Raw genomic sequence first — 22,604 nt, 5'->3', positions numbered from 1 at the left:
CATAGATCTCATAAATCTCATTTTTTAGTTCAAAGCATTACCATATTTACCACACATAACTATTCACCAATGTATATATCTGTGATTGATTTTGTTGTTTTCTTAAATGTCATCTGTCATAAGATGCCAGAACCTTGAGGGGAACAAAGGGTCTTAGATTTATCACTAACACCTAAGAATCTAATGTCTTTCAGAGAATGGATATAAGGGTATAGATAAATAAAAATTTGTTGAACAAATTATAAGTGAAGAATTGATATGGAATATGATTTAATTTAAATATAAGTAGTTTAAGGTTTAGAATAGGTGGTGCCAAAAGCAATGGAAAGGAAGAATTTGTGAAAAAAAATTATCACATCAACATAGCATATTCATTAACCTGAATATTATTTGTTTTCAATGTGGTTTTTATTCCTTGATTAAATTTGAAAGCCTTTAACTTAGAGTTTATAAAAAGCATTTATGTGGTCAGTGTTGTTAACTTAAGGTGAAAAAATTAGCAACAGAAAGAAAAGAAATATTTTTTAAATTAAAAAATATATCAGGAAGTGATCAAAATTTCATTTTTGTTAGATTCACATATAAAGTTCACATACTTCCAAAAGGTATTTAAAGTTGCAAGAAATGTATATTTTCAATAAGGTAAAGGTTCCCAAAGGATCGTTTCATTTGATATATAATCACTTTATCAAATGTGATCTAGGTGAATTTATTCTGAGCTTATTCTATATATATTTTTTTGAGATGATGAGTTTTTTGTTTTTTGTTTTTTAAAAATCATGAATTTTAAGAATCTATTATTAGATTTCTTTTTTGGAGTAAAGAACACAAAACACTTGATCTTAATTTCATTTATTATTAGATATCTTAAATGTGAAAATAAATTCGAGAAAATTATAATGTAACACCATAAGAAAATAATGTCTCATATTTGAAAGATAACACTTCCAGAAATTCATTTCTGGTACAAATTTTGTAGCACGATACTAATATTAGTGCTGGTAACATTAGGAAAGATGATGTTTCTGAATGAATATATTCTCAAAAAAAAGTAATAAAAAAACTTAGAGAAGACCATGAAATTTATAAAATCACTGTTGTGATTGTAAGAGTAGTATTTTATCCTCTTTCTAATGACCTAGAATCACAAATAAAAGCAACAACAGAATTACAGGAGTTGGTTTAATATGTTTTTAATCCTCATTAACATGTCAAAAGCAATTATTCAAAATTATATGAATAAAAGTTTTTATCCACATAATACGTTCAATTGAATTGCCTTTCAGCCCATTATCTACTGTGTCAAATCTCATAACAAATGATAAGTATATCTCAGGTGTGAACTGAAAGTTTGAAAATATGACCTGAAAATATGGAAACTTTGCAAAATTACATATATGTAAAAGGTAGACATTTACGTTGCTTTATTTTGTACAATAATATTTTAATATTTAATTGAATAATGTGCAAAAATTCATATACATTTTTAAATATTCATGTTAGTATATTTGTCATTTCATGAAATTTTTTTCTTTCAGACTCTTGAGATACTGACTGGAAGATAGACATTTTTTTTTTTGCTGCCGATTGTATGGGAGAAATCTTGACCTTACAAAGTGGAAATGAGGTTGCTATGGAAACTGGTAATTCTGCTGCCACTCATAAATACTTGTGCAGGTAAAGTGTTCTTTTATTATGAGTTTTGATTGATAATCTATTGGCACTTTTTCTATATGTGAAGCAATTTTCATATGCATAATATTTATGTTATTTGAATTCTTAAGTGATAAAAAAATTTAAGGTACTTTCTATGGCTGATATATAATCCTTAAAAATGCATAAACCTCCATTTTTAAGCATAACTAACATTATTTCAATTACAAATTGTTAAACATGAAACTTTTATTTTAAAAGACTGCAGTTAATGACTTTTGCATCAGTAAACAATGGAGAGTAGTTCTTTTTTATTTAATTTATAGTGAAATCTTTAAAAATTAAACTTGAAATATTTATTTTCTCTCAAATTAAGCTTTTGGTATAAAAAAAGCTATATTGAAATAGAAGAAAAAGTGATATAGAATTATATCATAGAATTATATTATAAAAGTGTTATATCAGAAATTAGGGCATCTGGGTGGCTGAGTTGGTTAAGTGTCTGACTCTTGGTTTTGGCTCATGTCATGATCTCACAGGCTGTGAGTTCAAGCCCCACAATGGGCTTTGTACTGACAGTGCAGAGCCTACTTGGGATTCTCTTTCTCTACCTCTCTCACTGACCTCCCCTACTCTCTCCTTCTTAAAATAAATAAACATTCAAAAAAATGTTGTATCCAAACTAGAAACAACTTTTGAAATGTTTCTTTCCATTTCAATGATACATGTTCTTTTATTCAACCTAAATCCATTAATATTTGTGTGTCATTTAGTTTATGCTGTGTAACAAACCATCCCAAAAGTAAGTAGATAAAAGCAAGAAATAACCATGTGTTTAGTTGACAAGTCTGAAGGTTGGCAATTTAGGATGGGCTCAATTGGGCTGTTGTTTTGGCTTTGGCTTTGGTGAATTATATCTATGGTCACCTCCTGGGTCATCTGGGACCTGGCTGGTCAAGAACATTCTTAGCTGAAACAACTGGGCTGCCTTGGCCAAGTGATCTCTCATGCTCTGTGGCTCTGGGCTCTTTCACATGGTGACTGCTCAGAGTTTCAGGAGAAATCAGGGGCATGCAAAATTTCTTGATGCCAAGGCTTGCAACTGATACGGTATCATTTCTGCTACATTCTTTTAACCATTCTTAGTCAGAAGACCAGTCCAGATTCAAGGGGTAAGGAAATATACTTCATCTCTTGGTAGAAAAGCTGCAAAGCTGTAATCTAAAGAGGTACAAACATAGGAAAGTGAATAATAGTGGCCATTTTTCTAAATCATCAACCACAGTCTATTAGGATCATAGGGTTCTAATCTAATTGTCAAGTTTACTTTAGTGAGTTGTCACAGAGCTTGGATGTTGGCTAGATTTTCTCACCGTCAGAGCAACCGGTCTACCCTATCATGCCACTTCCCACCAACTGTGGTAATGTACTATGAAGTTCATGTATTTGTAAAAAAAAAACAGTAATATATTGGGAGAACACAGAAGCCGACATAGTAATTTATAATTCACAAAATCAATAATTATAAGAGACACATAATTAATAGCAATTCCAAGAAATGGAAAGATACACTAATCTTGGACGTTCTGAAAATGCTAAAATATGTAGAAATCAACCATTAGAACCAGCAAACCATATAAATAAAGATATTTTTACCACTAGAAAATCCAGTATTTAGAAGTGCTACAGTCATATTTATTCAAAGTGATTACCTTACCTTGATTTGTGTCATTTCTAACTCTCTATAACAAAAATTCCAAGTTAAATGAAATGTCCCTTTTTAAATAATAGATTTAAAAAGGACAGAGCAGAGCCATCAAGGTGTCCTCAAATTATACATGTATGAATAAGAAATTCTCTTCTTAGCTTCACATTTCGGCTTTCTGTCAAAATTTAACATTTTGCCCTTTAAATATGTATATTGAATCAGCATAGTATCTCTAAAAGACCTTTTGTGTTAAATTAAAATAAATCATTATTCTCAGAATACATATCAGATTTGAGAAATCCCAATTCTTCTATTAACTTTTATTTATCCAAATTGGATGTGATTCAACATATCCTTTTGCTTAAGTCTAAAGAGAAAAATAATCATACGTCCTTGGTGCACAGCTTCCTTGTGAAAGAACACGTTAGTTTTTTTTTTTCTTTTTTTCTTTTTTTTTTTTTTTTTTGGCCATTAGCTATTTAAATAAAATAATCTGAGCTAAACGTTGCCCCAGAGGCAAGGATGTTGATAATGATATACACAAGAGAGCATTGCTTTAAATATGTTTGAGGTTTTTTTGTTTTTTTAAGAGTTCTCATGGTTGTCTCCCTACTTGCAGATACTATGCTAGTTTGGAAAATTAGATTATCTGATGATGCCAAGAGTGCTGTTTCTACACATAGGTATATCTTCTTTGCTTTCTCAAAACTTACTTTTTTAAATTTTTTTTCTTAACGTTTATTTATTTTTGAGACACAGAGAGACAGAGCATGAACAGGGGAGGGGCAGAGAGAGAGGGAGACACAGAATCTGAAACAGGCTCCAGGCTCTGAGCGGTCAGCACAGAGCCCGACGCGGGGCTCGAACTCACGGACCATGAGATCATGACCTGAGCCGAAGTCAGATGCTTAACCGACCAAGCCACCCAGGCGCCCCTCAAAACTTACTTTTTATTAATTCCAAAAGCTGGCAAATTTTTTACATTTATCTGTTTTTTTTCCTTCCTATTTTCACTGGTATAATCTTTTGAAATTTTTAATATTTTGAGTCTCCCCAGACTCTAAATTAAAACAAAATTTTGCCCCCAAACTCTTCTCCTGTTTTCTTTTTGTTTGTTTTAATTAACTTTACAACTTCTTCTAGCACCTTTATTATAGGCATAGGCCTTTAAGACTTTACTATATCATAGTCCATTAGGCATATTTTATAATTTTAGAACATTTTTTAAAAACTATGAGTGTTTAGGGGCACCTGGGTGGCTTAGTCAGTTAAGCACCCGACTTCAGTTCAGGTCATGATCTCATGGTTTGTAAGTTCGAGCCCTGTATTGGGCTCTGTGCTGATAGCTCAGAGCTTGGAGCCAGCTTTTGTTTCTGTGTCTCTGTCTTCCTGTCTTCCCCTCCCCTGCTCATACTCTGTGTCTCTCTCTCTCTTTCAAAAATGATTAAACATTTAAAAAAATCTTTAATTCTGAGTCTTTAAAAGTTCTATTGTTCTATTTTAGTATGTTTTTAATATTGTGAGTAAATTGAGGCCCATTTCCTAAGATACCTAACTGGTAATCTTATACTTTTATATTATTTTATTAATCTGTGTAATAGACTAAATAATGGCCCCCAAGAATATCTAGGTTCTGATATCTGAAAACTGAATTTTACATTAAATAAAAAAAACATTTTGAGGGTGTGATTAAGTTGAAAAGATCTTGCAATGGGTAGATTATTCTGAAAAATCTGTGTGGGAAATCACAAGTGCACTTACAAGAAAAGAGGCAGAGTGGGAATGAACACAGAGCCAAAGGCAATATGAAAACATCAGAAAAAGATTTGAAGATGCTGTGCTATTGACATTAAGTATGGAGGAGGGGACAGTCAGCCAATGAATGAGGGGAATGAAGCTCTAGAAGCTAGAAAGGGCAAGGAAACAGATTCTCCCAACACCTTTGGAGGGAGTGTTGCCCTGTGGATACCATAGTTTCTGCCCTGTGAAACCCATCTTGGAATTTTGACCTCCATAAGTATGAGAAAATAACTGTGTGCTGTTTCAGCCACCAAGCTGTGCTAACAGGAGCTGTAGGAAACCAATGCACTATGTTTCTTCTTCTCTAGACCTTATGCTCCAGGAGGGTAGGAACTATATCTTCCTGGCACTTGGTAGTGCCATTCAGTAAACATTCATTCAGTAAACAGAACGAATGAGATTCAGTGTTGTTGGTCTTATTTGGATTATCATCAAGTGGAAAAATTTAGTCATATAATTTCCTTTGAGAAACAATTGATCTAATCAATCCCAGTAGATATGTGTTATGATGTTATTGTCATAGAGTTTTTGAGATGAAATTCTAGTAACATTTAAAGGTTTCAAAACATTTGAATGGAAATTCCATGAGGTTAACAGTTTCCATCTGCCATATTCTCTTCTGTTTCTCTATCACCTAGCAGATGGTCTAGAAATAGTTATCAAATAAATTAAAGGAGTTCCATTCAATTCAACAGATGTGTATTAGGACCTCAAATGTTCCAGGCACTAAACTAGATGTTGACCTTCAGCAATAGGAAGGCCATAGTCCCCACTTACTTCAGCCTACAGTCTAAAAATGGAAACCAGCAAGTAAGTCAATAATTTCAATAAAGTACAACTTGCTGTTTGAATAATGTAGTAGAGAGTATATAACATGGAAATGTTCTAAGAGAACATCTGCTGCTTTTTTCAACCTTCCGTCTATTTATATATTATATCTAGCAAATCTCTAGGTTTTTGCTAAAATAAAATGAGAGAGGCATTCCATTTGTGTGGTTTTTTTGTTAGTGTAAGGATGTACTTGGGGCCACTCTAAAGGGAGAGTCTGTCTGAAAATGAAATTAACACAGAAGCAAGACAATCCAGGGGAGAAAGGCACACTTTTTTATTCTACCTTTGTAATATAAGCCAATAAGATGTCCCTTTGTCATTTTAGGCTAACTTATATTGAGAATCTTTCCCTTGTGATGGAAATAATATTGTCTAATACAGGGTGAAAGATTTGTTTTTGGTGTAAATTAGTGAAGATGCTAAGTTAAATATAGAATTCCACTTAGGATAAATGCCTACTTACTGCTGGAAATGAGCAACAGAAGAAATAAAGGAATGAAAAAAAAAAGACACCATTTTCCTAGGAGGAAAAAAAGCATCAACAGATTTAATATAGACTCAAAGTTTGATTTTTAGCCCCCAAATTGCTACGGCATGTGCATTGCATGTCTTTAGGGTAGAGAAGACAAAAACATTAATGGGATAATTTGGAGACCATGTTGATAAATGGAAGAAAACTCTGTTTCATTTTCTTTTAGACAACGCACAAGAAGTTTTCACACAAAAAAATTTTGTTCTTGCATAAATATTAAACAAAGTAGCTGGAGCAAATCTATAGTGAATGTAATGCAGAAGCTGGAAACCATGTAGGATCAGATTGTGTTGATGTTAGAACATTACATGTGTGAGAAATCCAAGTTTCTTCGTTTTATTTTTTTTAATTTTTTAATGTTTATTTTTGAGAGAGAGAGAGAGAGACAGACAGACAGAGTGCACATGGGGGAGGGGAAGAGAGAGAGGGAAACACAGAATCCAAAGGAGACTCCAGGCTCTGAGCTGTCAGCACAGAGCCTGATGTGGGGCTCAGACTCAGGAACCGTGAGATCATGACCTGAGCCGAAGTCGGACACTTAACCAACTGAGCCACCCAGGTGCCCCAAACCCGAGTTTCTGTAAATCTTTTGCTTTCCTGTGATTTTTATATAAAGATTGATAAATTATAAGCAAATTGGTAAATTCAAGTTTTCAACTTTCAAAATGAGACAACTATTTAAAAAATTTTTTTAAACACTAAGCAATAGGGTAAAAGTAAACATCAGCTGAATCATGTGCTGTGTCTGTTTTGCATTATCTGAGCTTAAAGAAAGCATAATTTTAAACCCAGGGCCTACCAGATGCTTGGAAGTCCTTAATAATGATGCTAATGAAGGTCAATGTCTGGTATTATATTATAGAACATAATAAGAAATAGCAACTCTCACTAGTTACAAAGAATTTTAGTTCCATGACATGCAGTATTCATATCTTCTTAAGAATTTTGTCCTATTCTATTTTAAACTTTGTTATTTTAACAAAATATTATCATTTTAAGTGTAAGTTAAGTGGTAGTTTTTCCCAACTTTTCACTTAGTTCATAAATGTAAGTAGCGTATCTATGTGCCATTTGTGTTTATTTTGTTATGGCTGAGCACTTCTGTATCTATCTTACAAAATTATGGACTGAATACCTATTTGGTAAGTCTTAAAGAAGTACTAGTTATTCAATCGGAACCTCATTTTTGTTTCAGAGAGAAACTGAACAATTCAAGGAGGGGAACATGAAACTAGCAACATTTATTGGCAGAGTAGAATTAAAGGCTTCCTTTACGTATTCCATCTATATTATGTTATGTCACCAGGGTCTAATAAGCTGGTTTCTCTTTCTGTATTAATTACTCTTTAAAAAAAATTCTTTATTCATATTTATTCAGTGACTCTATGCAGTTGTTTTGTTTTGTTTTGTTTTGTTTTGTTTTTGAGAGAGGGAGAGAGAGAGAGAGAGAGAGAGAGAGAGAGAGAGTAAGCACATGTGTGAATGAACAGGGGAGGGCCAGAGGGAGAGGAAGAGAGAGAATTTAAGCAAGGTCCATGCTTAGCAGGGAGCCCAACATGGGGCTCCATCTCAGGACCGTGAGATCACGACCTGAGCTGAAATCAAAAGTCAGATATTTAACTGACTGAGCCACCCAGGCACCCCTCTATTAATTACTCATGAGGAAGAAATTGAGACTAGAAATTTTAAGTCTTCCCTGCCACCATTTACATGCAGTGTCTACTGACAAATGTAGTTATATTATTGTTAAAACTTCTCTCAAAGTAATTTATTCTTAACATTTAAATAAAGTTGGTTTTAGGGCTTATACAAATAAAGAAAAATAAAAGCCCTTTGTATCAGTATTTTTACATAGCTTGGCATTTTGCAAATGGAATAGCCTGAAATTGAATCTGGGGGAAGATCTCCCTCCTTCTAAACACTCACAATCAGAAGTCTATGATAAGGAGACACTGAAAAGTATTTATGATTGCTTGAATTTTACTCTGTTTCAAGCATAACCTTCTACTGAATTGAAAACGAGAGTAAATGAACTACCTCAGAGAGAAAGCCCCAAGAATGGAAATATGTACTGTGACCAAGATTTTTTCAAAGAAGACAATGTATCACACAGCAAATCCATGAAAATTGGCAGGTGTAATAAACCTGCTTTGCTCAAGGATCCCAGAAGCACATAATGGATATTCCTTTGGGTCAGAGTGTGATGAATATTGAGTACATCACAACCCACACTCTGCCTACGGTCTTGTTCAGATTTATTGTTAGCATAATAGCACCTTCAGGAATGGAACACCAGGCTATATTTTTAAGTCAAGTGACATCTTTGCAATTTCTAATAGAGATGGCCCAATTTAGAAATGCTGAAAACACCATTTTTATGCAATGCCTACTGATAAAGGTGTTAATACGATTATAAAATCTTCCTTCAAAGTAATTGACTCTTAAACCCTAAATGAAATTGTTTTTTAGAACTGATAACAATGTAGAAAAATTTTTCTCTTTGGTCAGCACTAGAAGGAAATGATTGGCATGCAGATGAGACATTCCAAAGGGAATGTTGACCCTTATTAGATGGGAATGTGGGAAAGAGTGCTTTCTTTCAATTTGGAGTCTTTAAGGGAGATGGTCAGGTTCTCTCCAGTGGTGATACTATCAGGTAATGTTTTTATTTTAAGGGTACCAGAAATAGCTTAACCACAAATTGAAAATAACATGGGAGTTTTGATAGAGTTTTTCTTCTACTTAAAACTTTCCTGAGATGTACAATCAAACTCCTTATGGGTAGCAAGACACTAGACAATCTTTTTTCAGCTTCTTTCATCTCAACTTGTAAATATCTAAACTCCCCTTTGCTCACTACACTAGAGCCATAATTCTTTCTTTTGCTCCCAGAAATATCAAGATTGTTCTCTACTCAGGGCCTCTTCTATTCCTGTTGAGTTGCCTGGAACACTCTTCTTCAAATCTTTCTATAGCTGGCTCTTTCCATTAACACCCATCTCAGATTAGTCACTTCTGTGGAATGATCTCTCAGAAACCTACCGAGGTAGCCAGCACCTGGTCCCACCACTGGCCCAAGTCACTCTCATCAACCTTTTTTATTGTCTCTAATGCCCTGTTACTATCTGGAATTAACTTACACATTTGTTCATTGCTTGTCAATTTCCTGTCTATATCTAGTGGAATACAAGCTCTATGTAGGTAAAAATATCTCAGGTCATATACGTTGCTGCATCTCTTACACATAGTACAGTGTCGGACACATAGTAAGCACTCAATAAATATTTTTAAATAAATTAGTAAGTGATTGACCTCTCACAGTAAGCCCCCATGGCTACTTATGGGTGACACAATATTTGCAAACACTTAAAATTTTATTTTATATTTTTAGAATCCACTTTTAACATATGCATTTTAATCACAATATATCATTTGGTTTCAGGCACTTTTTTTTTTTTACTTTTTAAAAACTTCATGATGTATACTGAACACAAGAAGTGTGCTCAGACATACTCAACCTAGGCAGGAATAATTTCAGTGTTGTTTGTTCAAGGACTAGCGTACTTAACACACAGCCAGTGCTATTTTAATATTATTGTACAGTTGATACTCACTGATACTATGTCACGAATCACTTGAATATTTAAAACCTTTGAGCTGTATTTCATCTCAAGATATATTTATCCATTCCTTCTCAGTTCCAGGATTATCAGTCAAGTCAATCCTCCATGATTTCTCCTCCAGACTTTGGGAGTAGCCTTCTAAATGTTCTCCCTATTTTGAGGCATCCCCTGTATCCTTCAGAAGACATAGCTTATTGACACAAAATTCTATCAAGGCAAATCTTCATCAAGCACAGAGGATTTTGTCAACTCTCTATGTCAAGACCTCCACAGATCCCATTTCCTATGAAGTTCAAACTGTCTAATCAAGCATTCAAATTCAATTTCCTTCAACAAATATTGAAAGTTCTCCAATAATTTAATTCAGCCTGTGTCCTGAGCCATGGTTTTTCTTCTTCTCCTTCATGTATCCTTCCTTTAAGTCAGACCGTACTACCAATGAGATCTCTGCACTTTTTTTCATTCCCAAGTCTCCCCTCATGTGAATGTCTCTGCCTGCATTGTCCTTCTTCAGATCTACTTCCTTCTGCAGAAGTCAAATCCAGTTTTTCTTACCCATGTTCAAATGTGACCTCCATTCTGAATACTCCTCCAAGCAACAAATAATTCGCCTTTCTTCCTAATACTTATTCCATGAAGTGGAATTTTATTTCCATACACTTTGTTTAAAAATAGGTCATTTTTGGGGCGCCTGGGTGGCGCAGTCGGTTGGGCGTCCGACTTCAGCCAGGTCACGATCTCGCACTCCGTGAGTTCGAGCCCCGCGTCGGGCTCTGGGCTGATGGCTCAGAGCCTGGAGCCTGTTTCCGATTCTGTGTCTCCCTCTCTCTCTGCCCCTTCCCCGTTCATGCTCTGTCTCTCTCTGTCCCAAAAATAAATAAACGTTGAAAAAAAAAAATTTTTAAAAAATAGGTCATTTTTTTCTCACGTACTCATTCTCAGAAATATTGTATTTACTCTTGTTGAAAATAAATGTATAATAATGGAATTCTCAGTTCTAAAGGGAAAACAAAAACTAACCTTTAATATTTGATTAGGTATACTTTATACCTAGTGCTTTATAGTTTATAAAGCATTTTTTAATAAGTTACACTTTTAAAAAAAATTAATGTTTATTTATTTTTGAGAGAGAGAGACAGAGTGTGAGCAGGGGAGGGCAGAGAGAGAGGGAAACACAGAATCTGAAGCAACTCCAGGCTCTGAGCTGTCAGCACAAAGCCTGATGTGGGGCTTGAACCCACGAACTGAGAGACCATGACCTGAGCCAAAGTCGGACGCTTAACCAACTGAGCCACCCAGGTGCCCCATAGTTTATAAAGTATTTTATGTGAAGTGCTTCATCTGTGCTTGAGAGTGACTGGAAGAAAGATCCTTATCTTTCTTCTCTCGCTGGGGAAATTGAAATTCAGAGGTACAAGACTCATCAAGGACCATAAGGCTAGAAAATATCAGGGTTTATGAGAATGCAATGCTCGGATGAAAAATTTTGTTCACCATGTATTCAAGACATTGCTTCTTGACAAGACTCAAATATATGTAACAATTTTTTTTAAGTTGATGTCAGTTGTGTTTAGGGGCCAGCTTTTGCTCATAGTGTAATCAGATTTAAAGAGGTAGTCTCCGGGGCGCCTGGGTGGCGCAGTCGGTTAAGCGTCCGACTTCAGCCAGGTCACGATCTCGCGGTCCGTGAGTTCGAGCCCCGCGTCGGGCTCTGGGCTGATGGCTCAGAGCCTGGAGCCTGTTTCTGATTCTGTGTCTCCCTCTCTCTCTGCCCCTCCCCCGTTCATGCTCTGTCTCTCTCTGTCCCAAAAATAAATAAACGTTGAAAAAAAAATTAAAAAAAAAAAAAGAGGTAGTCTCCAAAATTTTATGACCAACTTCTTTATTTGTGATTCTTTTTTTAATCCAATGAGTGGATATTTATGTTATATACATTAAAAAACAAAAAAATATATAAATTAAAATTCTAGACAAAATAAGCACTTATAGAATTTGTAACATTTTCTTTTCTCATTATCAGTAATTCACCTTGTATACTCTGTAGGTGCAAAGTGCCTCATTTTAGAGCCTCTGCATTATAAAAATAATAAAAGTATTTGTTTTATTTCGAAGAGTCACAGGGAAATAGAAAACCACCTGTACTTATAGCAATTCTCATCTCACCCGAGTAACAGGGAATTTGAGGTAAAAAAGTAGGCCATTTTTGAAAAAGTGTCATTAAGGTAGAAGTATATAAAATTGGGGAAAAGAGATTTAAAACATCTGTTTCATTAAAATATTATGCAAACCTTAAGAAAACACATGCAGTTACCAATTGCTGTGTAGCTAACTCTGTAATTCTGTGGGTTGTCTGGATATTTTCTATGCTGATTTCATTTTGGTTCTCTCTCATGTGGCTCACTGAGTTTAAATCAGAGTAAACTAGAAGGTTGGAGAGATGGAGAGAGAGATAGAATTACCCAGGGTGTCATAAGTCATGATAAAGGGCTGGGTTTTTTCAGTATACCTCCAAATTATGTAGATTTTGTGCAGTATATTGCCATTTGTTCCCTACCCTTCCCTTCCCTTCCCTTTTTCTTTTTTCTTTTCTTCTCTTTTCTTTTCTTTTTTTTTTTTTTATTTTCCCTTTCCTTTCCTTTCCTTTCCTTCCCTTTCCTTTCTAAGAAACACCTTAGTATATTTTAAAGAATCACATGAGAACCTTTCAAAATGCTGTGTCAGAATCCCACCTTTAGCAATTCAGATTTACTCATGTTCAGTTTGGTCATTGGGATTAAGTTTAAGTGTCAGTTCAATGAATTTTCACAAACTAACCCACCCAATGTAACCACTACTCAAATCAGGATGCATACCATGGCTGACATCCCTCCAATCACAGCTGAGACTCAAAAGGATAACCAGTATCCGACTTCTAATCACATAGATTAGGTTGATATTTTATATGCAAAGTATATGTAATATATAACTTATATGTGTCATATTTATCTATAATCATGCATGTTACATGTATGATTATAGCATACATAAAATCATACAATATGTACTCTTTACCAGGTGACTTTTTAAATTCAACATTAACTCTGAGATCCACACAGGTTGTTGTGTATAACAGTATTTTGGCTAACTGCCATTAGTGTATAGGATTCCATTGTAAGAATCTTTCACAGTTTATCTTCTCATTCAACTATTGGTGGGCATTAGACTTTATATGTTTTAACTTTTTAAATTATTTTCCCAGCTTTATTGACATATAATTGAAAAAAATTATATATTTATTTAAAGTGTACAACGTGATGATTTGATATACGTACACACTGTGAAATGACTACCTTAAGCTAATTAAGATATTTATCACCTCACATAGACAAAAGATACAAAATATTTTGTTTATCTTATAGAATTAGTGCTAATTTCAGAAACAAACATAACAGACTTTAATGCTAGTAAAAAACAGATCTCAATCTGAAAATGTACCTGATAGGTTATCAGAAAAACAGATGAAGAGAATTTCTTTCTCTTCTCATAATTAATAAATGAAGCTTGCATTTCCTAAAGCTTGCAGCAAACCACAAGTGTTGTCTTCTCACATTACCAGAACTTCACCATGGAAAATTTGGTACATACGGAATTAAAACCAACATTTGAGCAAAGAACAAAACTCTCCCCAAATGCTCACCAGCTATATAACCAGTTCTCAACACCGAGCCAGGAAACAATGATGATTTCTTATGTCAAAAAGGGCAGGGAGATTTGTTTCTTTTTGTTTATGTCTTTTTCCTGTACTTGCATGCGTGGGAATTACAAAAAGGACTTATATCAAAGAACACAGAAGTGGTACATTTGCCATTGGAGCTCTACACAGCCACAATTGAACAACTGGAAAGGGAGGGGGGTGCAAACTCCCCATCCTTTTCCTCATCAGATATCTGATTCAGAGTCACCAATAATTGAAGGAAGAGTGCTTTCTTGGAACAAATTATCCAAATCAACCTCATAGCCACCATATCTCTTAATAATTGCCAATTATTCTTTCCATTTTGTACTCTTTATGTGGCATGGCTAAACTGAATCCAAGGCCATAAGTATGATTTAATATATCTAAGATCATGGCTATAAATTTATTTTGCTTACCCAGACTTCCAGTCCGTCTTAATTAAAAACTGACAATTTGCCAAATGATTTTCTGTTGTGTGCTGAAATATTTGTGGAAGCTGGACCATGCTATGTGTTAGAGAACTTATTTCCAGAGTCCAAAGCACATAAGGTTTGATGGTGCAGATAGGATTTTTTATATTTTATTTATGTTTTTAACAGGTTATTAGTTTCTATTGAAATATAGTTGACACATAATGTAACATTAGTTTTAGTTGTACAAATTAGTGATTCCACAAGTGTATCCATTAGGCCATGCTCTAACTACCAAGTCTAACTACCAACAGATGGATTTTTTTTAGAGAACTGTTTCCAGAAAAATCACCTCCTATTCAACTGCTGGGTTTTTCTGTTTACCACCTAGCTGGATATTCTGCCTCTTTGCATCTGCCAATTGCCTGTATTTTTACAACATCAAAATCATTTCAAACGAGAGCATAACATAGAAAAAGGAGGCAGGAGAAGTCAGACCAGGGGAAATAATCTGTACCTGAGGACTGGCCTTTTAGTCTCCTTCCAGTTTGGCCCTTGGTAGCATTGGAGTTTGTAATCCATGTACCAGAAGGTGACCACAGTCCTTTACAGTCTTGATATCCGGTGATTTTAAGACGAAAAGCCTTACATAACTCACTATTTGTTAATAGTTCTGATGAAAGAATGTACAAGTACATCACCGCTTCTTTCAGCTAAAAAGCACTTTGGGACTCATCTGTGAATTTTATTTATCCATCTTATGCTGTTCCTTTGGGTAATTATGAATGAATTGCTCTGTGCTGTCCTTTCATCAAGCATTTTCTGATTGTTATTTTGAAATTTATTTTCAAAAGCGTCACCAATGGAGTGTAGTCACACATGAGTGATGCTTTTTATTTTTAAACTGTAGTGCTGCAGTTGAGTTGTCGAATGCCACATTTTCATGGCTAAGGCTATGCAGTACTCTCCTGTCCCAGTCTTCAAAGCTCATTGATTAGTCTGCCTGTCTGTCAAGGTGGTCAATCAGTTAATTCAGTGGGATGCTCAGACACTCCAAACAAATGATTAATGTGGGGAGACAGACTGAAATACATGTTTAGCAGCTGATGTATTAAGAAGGTAAACACTTAGCCAATCTGTAATCATTTGATTCTTCACAATTTACATGACTGCTTATTTTCAATAGACAACTAGGGGATGATCAGGGGAAATCTGAATCCAGAAAGAAGGATTGACGTACTTGGCTTAGCTAAAACTATGTTAAATTTCCCTTCCCTGTATGGTTTTAGACCGGAGTTGACCAAAAAGGCAATTTGGGTGAGACTGAGTAGATAGAAATGATATATTTCTCTGAAAGCTATATGTAAGTAATTGTGATGAGAGAGACCCAGGTAAGCTAAGAGCTTGTCCTCAGTCTCTTTCTTCATATCCAGCTTTTGTCCCAGCTGCTGGCATTGCTGATCAAGAGTGACCCCAAACCCACTCCCCAGACTTTTCACTTTATTTGAAAAAAATTGGCTGTTCTAAATTTCCAAACACTATGAAGAATTTTCACTTTGATAAATAATCAAATACTTAGCTCTTTTGTATATTGTTTTAGGAACTATCAAGTTATATATATATATATATGGCCCAGGTTAAATTTCATCTCAAATTTTATTGGAAAAACAGTACTTTTAATATACTTATCCATTTAAGTTATTCAGAATTCTTTAATTATACCATAACAATTAATAATCAACAGTATAAAGTAAAAAGGAAAAATGTTATTTTCTCCATTATGTATTTAAAAAAATGAGTAAAGCGACCTCCTAAGACTTTCAGTTAATAGCAGACCTGAGTCTAAAACCCAGAGTGTCTATTTAAATTGCAAACTTCCTTGGGAGGGGAAATGCTTGATCTCTAGAGTCCTTTGATTTCAAGAATTTGATATCCCAGGAAGATACAGATTGAGGTCTTAGCATAAATCAGAATAATCAAAGTGCAACTTAAAACATTTATATGAAGCTCAAAAGTGCTTCTTTTTTTCTATTGCTTGTATTACCCAACTCTTAGCACAGGAAACATAGAGAATCAAATTAAGAGTGTCAAAAGTTTTGTATCCCATGGCCAACTTTTTTCTCCTTTCCTTATTCCTTCCTCATAGACACTGCCATGTAGTTAGCATTGAACCTGGGCTTTGGAGAAGGGCATACTTGGGTACAAATCCCATCGCTGTCCTTTAGGGAGTTGGCTTACCCCTGGAAAATTTCCTGCCTTCCTCAGCATGTTTCTTCACCTTTATTAACAGAGATAACTACTACTTATAGAGTGAGTTTTACATATTACTATTCACATTCGCATTACTATAGATGTAGAAGAATGCAGAGTGCTTAACACAGTACTCAATCAGTGATAGCTAGTGATCATAGTAGAAGTAGAGGTAAGAGTTGTGTTAATAGTAACAGTTGAAGTAGCAGCAATGACCAATATTCATTACGGGTAGATTGCATTTATATCTCTAAGGGCAGCTCTTAAAACTCAGTCGACTGGGAAATTTGCTGTGTCTTTGATCCCTGGGCTTTGGCTGGCTACTTCTTAGTGCTTCTTGTTGCTCAGAGTCAAAATCCAATGTTAAAAGGATAAAAGGGGGGCATCTGGGTGGCCCAGTCATTTGAATGTCTGACTTTTGGTTTTGGCTCAGGTCATGATCTCATGATTTGTGGGATCAAGTCCTGCATCAGGCTCTTTGCTGATAGCATAGAGACTGCTTGGGATTCTCTCTTTCTCCCCCTCCCTCTGCCCCTCCCCAACTCTCTGTCTGTCTCTCAAAATAAATAAATAAACTTAAAAAAATAAAATGGAAAAGAGGCCATCCTCCACCCCCATTATCCTCAGTGAATAACTGGGTTATTATGACCACAGATAAACCCCAAACTTAAACAAAGAAATAATTATGGGTGCCAGAAACAGATGGGAGGAAGTGTGGCAATGCAGATAAAATTACCCAAAATTGTGCTTCAAAATTTCATTTCAAAATTTTGGCTACAGAATCAGTCTCCTATCCATAAATCAAGGCTTCTCAACTTCAATGCTATTGACCTGATAATTAATCACATTTTGAACCAAATAATCCTTTTCTGTATGGGACAGTCCTGTGCATTGTAGAATATTTGGCAGCATCCCTGACGTCCACACACTAGATGCCAATAACATCCCCCCCCCCCCCCAGCTAAGTCACAACAATCAAAAAATGTCTCCAGGCTCAAAAAGTTCCTGGGGAACAAAAGCACTCCCAGCTGAAACAATTCCTGTATACTCTTGATTTAAGAATTCTCCTAATTCCAAGTAAGTACCGGTTACACTCTGCCTTTCCATGTAGGCTTAGCCTCTGATTTCACACCATTCAAACCTACTGTGTCTTCAGACCTGAGAGCTCCTGTCCTTTCCTACTGAACCATCTCTTCACAGTGGTTGACAGCTGCTTTAGGGATATGTCCCATCAAAGATATTCTGCTTGTGCCCTCTTGAAAGAATAACTACATGCAATTCATACTGCTCTCTTTCCCACCTTTGCACCTACTTCCTCAGAGGTGCTTTAAAAAATAGTATTTTTCATTGTTCTAAACCCTAGTTTACTCTTTCGTCAGTTTCTGAGGGTCTCCAAAAACAGCAGGATTTTGCTGGCTTCTGCAAATACTATACTGGCGATACATTGTTGAAAAAGCAAAATGGGCTTTTAACTGAAAACAGTGTATCAGGATTTATTTAGTCTTTATAGCAAAAATTCACATGAAGAAACTGAGACTGTAATAGATTAGGTTTCCAACATTGCACTGTAAGTAAATGGTCATTCCAGATTGTTCTGCCTGACTCAGTATTCTGTGCCCACTGCAGTGTACCCTTATAATAGCATTCAGGAATTCCTATGAAAAGTGGGGACAGCCAGCAGTAACCGTATTTGTGTGTGTGTGTGTGTGTGTGTGTGTGTGTGTGTGTGTGTGAGACAACCTAAGCCTGCTCTTAAAATGATAATCATCTCACTAAGACCCTGAATCAACTATGTCCCAGAGGACCATAGAGAATAGTCAGATTTTTTGGTAAGCAACTCATACACTTCAGAGGGAAGGCAAGTTTCTATCTACTGACCTGTCATGAAGCAAGCTGTCTCTTTTTTAAAATGATTTAGAGGCAGCTGGCCTCCAGTCTGCTAGTCTGTTCATGTCTAACTTGGCTATTCATCATCAGAGTCAGGAATCTCTGCCCATTTCACATAGGTATGTATTTTTCTACTGGAAGATCTTTCTCCAGAAGTGAATGGGTTCAGGCCAAGGTCTCATCTTGCGAAACAGAGACAGAACTCAGCACTATTTATATCACAGTCGAACTGACTCTGTGTCATTGCTCATTTAACCTACTTGTCTTCCTATCTAAAGATGTTCTTTCCCTTCTGGCCTTCTGGCTAGCTGTGACATCACTCCAGGCAAACCTTAAGGAGAGGACATTTTTAAGGATTACTATAGTTGATTCATCCTAGAAAAGTTTAACATCCTTGCTATTGGTATAGGCAGTGGTTATATACATTATCTTTTTTCTTCATTGCAGTACAAGTTAATCAGTCCAGTTCTGCTTATTACTGACTCATCTCTGGCTTCTTCTTTTGGAATTCTAGCCCTTTTGCTAAATGCTCTTATTTCATCTGGAAGTTTGCATAGACTTTAGTGTGAATGCTCCAGTAAAAATAGCTGTCTTCATTAACCTTTCTAACATGTGCCCAATATTGTGCTAACTGCTTTACATGAATGATTTCATTTCATTTTCAGAAGAGTGTAAAGGGAAATAGATATTATTATCCCTATTTTAGACAGAGGAAACTAATGAGGAAAAGCTAAACAGCTTTTGAATTTCAAATAGCTAGTATGTGGCACACTTGGGGCTTGGAGCCCAGATTTGTCCAATCCCCAGACGTAAGGATGTTCCATTTATTACACTGTCTTTCAGTGAGTTTCTGTTGGTATTATATTTTATTACTCAACAAGTAATATATTTTCATCTTCATTTTATTTTTTGCTTATAAAATGAATGCCTTTGTAGAATCTTCAAAGATATAAAAGTTGGATTAAAAACAAAAGTCGCGGGAAGTGCTCCTTTCCTAATATTTTGCGTGTGTGTGTGTGTGTGTGTGTGTGTGTGTGTCTAAGGCACCTACAATAATGGACTATACCAGTATTCCACTAAGTTATGCTGCTATTTGCTCTCTAACACCAGAAAAGTCACATTACTTATCTAGACTTCAGTTTATTTGTAAACTGATGGGGTTGAATTTATGAGTTCTTAATTCCTTTCCTTTGATATTCTCTGATTTTTCTGATGCATACAGTATTTTTGCCTCACAAGGGGCTTGTAAAATACACTGGAGACAGTACCAGTAATAGGAAATTCTGTATCCACTGCTACTTAACTTTGTGCTTATTCAAATATCTCCATAGTGTCTCTCTCCAGAGATTCCAAGAACTTACTTAATTTAATATAGCCCTTTATAAAATGGGTATTCTCTGCAAATCTCCGCTTGAGGCATTTTTCTGGTACCCACACAATACATTCACTTTCACAAAGGCTTTATTTTTTCCCTTACGATTTTCCTGTTCATTTAGCTACAGCCAGAGGTAAAGCTAACAAATGTGTACATCTCTTCAGAGGAACCCAATTTACTAAATGTATTTTAATGGGTATGGGAGCCTGTAGAATACCCTCTGAGAAACAATGAGAAGAATTACTTCTTTAAATACAAAACAATGTAGTATATGTTTTCAGGTTGAATCTTAATATATATATATATACATATAATATACATATATATAATATATACATATATACATATATATAATGTATGTATATCTAATATTTATATATATTTATATTATATATTTTATGTATATAAACATACACACCCACATGCACAGTAGAGTGGACTCTGCTCCAGTTTGAAATTATTTAGCTGCCTCTCATGGATTTTCCAGGTTTCTCATCATAAATGGAACCCTATATATTGAATGATGGTAATGACAACGACTGAATCCTTTTCCCATTTTTTCCTTTTCTTTTTAAATTCCAGATTATAATTATGGAAGGAAGTATAATTAGTAACTATCTGTATGGATTTGGGGTCCACAGTAATCTCATACAACCTCACTCATCCATTCAACAACTGTTACATGTCTCCTACTGCTCACTTCTAAATTTCTGTGCCTAAATCAGCAAGGACACATAGGAGAAACTCAAACAAAATTAAATTAAGATACCAAGCACTGTGCTATAGGTAAGCAAAGTACTGAGCAAAACTAACAAGGGCCCAATCTTTACAGAGCTTACAGACCAGTAATTTTACCCTTAGGCATGTGCATGCATGCGTGCACACACACACACACACACACACACACCTGTGATTGGAGCACTAAAATATACCCTACTTTAAAAGCTTATACTATGGAAAGCTCACTTCATTTAGCGAATACAATGAAACTACTTTGATGAATTGACCTTCTAAAATCTGAATAATTGACCATTAATTAAATGCAGTGGAGAAAAGGCATTTGTAACACAGGCAAAAATAAACAACAAAGAAACTAGGTGGGAGGAAACACAGGTAGTTCAAGGCCAAAAGAAAGGCAGTAGAAGGTAGTAATGGGAAGAACAGCAGATGAAGCAATAGGGAGAGGCAGGGATCAAGTCATATAGGACTTTGTAGTCCTTGTGCAAATTATTAAGCATTTCTCCTTTTGTCCAAAAATAATCTAGTCACTGAGTGGTTTCTAGCTGGATGAGGGAGGTAGGATAGGGGAGAGAAACAACAAAAATGTGATCAAATTTCTATATTGAAAATACTACATTGGCTGGTCAATGGTGACTGTATGGAAAGAATGAAAGTTAAAAAGGCAATCATTGTAATCAAGGCAAAAGAAAAAAGTCAGTGATTTGATGTAGGGATCTGGCTATAGCAATAGAATCATTTGAAAAGATTGGGGGCTTAATCTAAGGTCTAAAAATTGGACTTTGCATTGTATTATACAGAGAGGTGAGAGGAAGATGTTAAGGAAGACTCCCAGGTGTCTGGTGGAGCATTCGGTTCAGTGGTGGTGCCATTTTCTGCAGAAGGAAGATAACCAGATGTTGAGTTTGAACATGAGTTCCTTATTCCATATAAGTTTATTATTCTATAGAAGTGTGGACTATAAAAATGAATACCCATGGAGCCAAAAATATAAGGCTGAGTTGGAGCCTTGGTGAACTTGGAGATCATCATGTCATGGGTATGAATAAAATATAATAGGCATAGAGGAACAAAGAGGTACCATGACCAAACATGACACAACTGGATTCAATCTGGTTAGTTGAAGAGAGTGGCTAATACAGAATATTTAGCAGGCAAAAGTGATGAAGACGTAGCGACCACAAAGATCTGAAGCAAGCTAGAGGGTGTTGTATCACAAAAAGCAAAGGAGAACAGTCTAAGACTGTTATTGGTCAAGTAAATGAAGAGTTAAAGGAAATTGTAACCTTAATTGAACTATATCTGTTTATTTAAGAAACAAGGAATAAAGTTGTATTTTGCAAATGGCATTTATGAAAATAGAAACGATGTGTATAGAAATCAATTTATATAGATGTTTAGCTTGGATGAAAGTTAAAATGTTTATAATTTATTGGGGAATAAAATATACTACACATAGTCTCAAATTATCATCACACAGATTATTTCTGCATTACAAAGAAAGAGACTTCCCTACTGGCAAGATAAACACATTCCATTCTAACCACGTGATCAAAATTAGCATCACTCTTCAAGGGACCAAATGAAATAGTATGTTTTCTCATACAGTAAGATATATAGAACATCCTCTATGTCATAGTCTTGCTCAGAATGTTTAACCTGAATCTAATCTTATGGAAACCGCCATAGAATTCAGGTTGAGAAACTTCCTTCATGGCACACGCCTTTCAAAACTCTTGATGTGATTGAAAGTAGAAAACATAGAAGAACTGTTCCAAATTAATAGAAACTAAAGAAATTGTATCAAAAATTCAATTTTGATGTGATCCTGAAAAACTTAATCAGGTATAAAAAAATACATATTTTTGGCCAGTTGAATATAGTTAATATAGACTAAAATGAAATGCTGTATATGTGTCAGTTTTCTCAATTGTGATAATGCTCTTAAGATTATTGCAGGATAATAGCCCTTTATTAAAAAATAAATGCTGAGGTATTTAGAGATGAAATGTGATATTCTGCAACTTACTGTTATAGCGGTAAATTGTATTTTTACCTTCTTCCTGCACATTTAATCTCCCT

At 35.2% G+C, this 22,604-nt stretch overlaps 1 protein-coding gene across 1 annotated transcript in view; it reads left to right on the top strand.

Moving 5' to 3' along the window:
• CNTN6 (contactin 6) overlaps positions 1 to 22,604 on the top strand; it is a 290,327-nt gene that overhangs the window by 54,900 nt on the left and 212,823 nt on the right. The window contains 1 exon segment of the mRNA XM_086697579.1: positions 1,539 to 1,677. Within this exon segment, the coding sequence (XP_086553705.1) occupies positions 1,623 to 1,677 (55 nt within the window). The 5' untranslated portion in view covers positions 1,539 to 1,622.

Source organism: Puma concolor, chromosome A2 (genome assembly GCF_028749965.1).
Source record: "Puma concolor isolate L17-30 chromosome A2, mPumCon1.1.hap2, whole genome shotgun sequence".
Lineage (NCBI taxonomy): Eukaryota > Metazoa > Chordata > Mammalia > Carnivora > Felidae > Puma > Puma concolor.
Note: the sequence above shows the minus strand (reverse complement) of the source record. Positions and strands in the feature narration are given on the sequence as shown.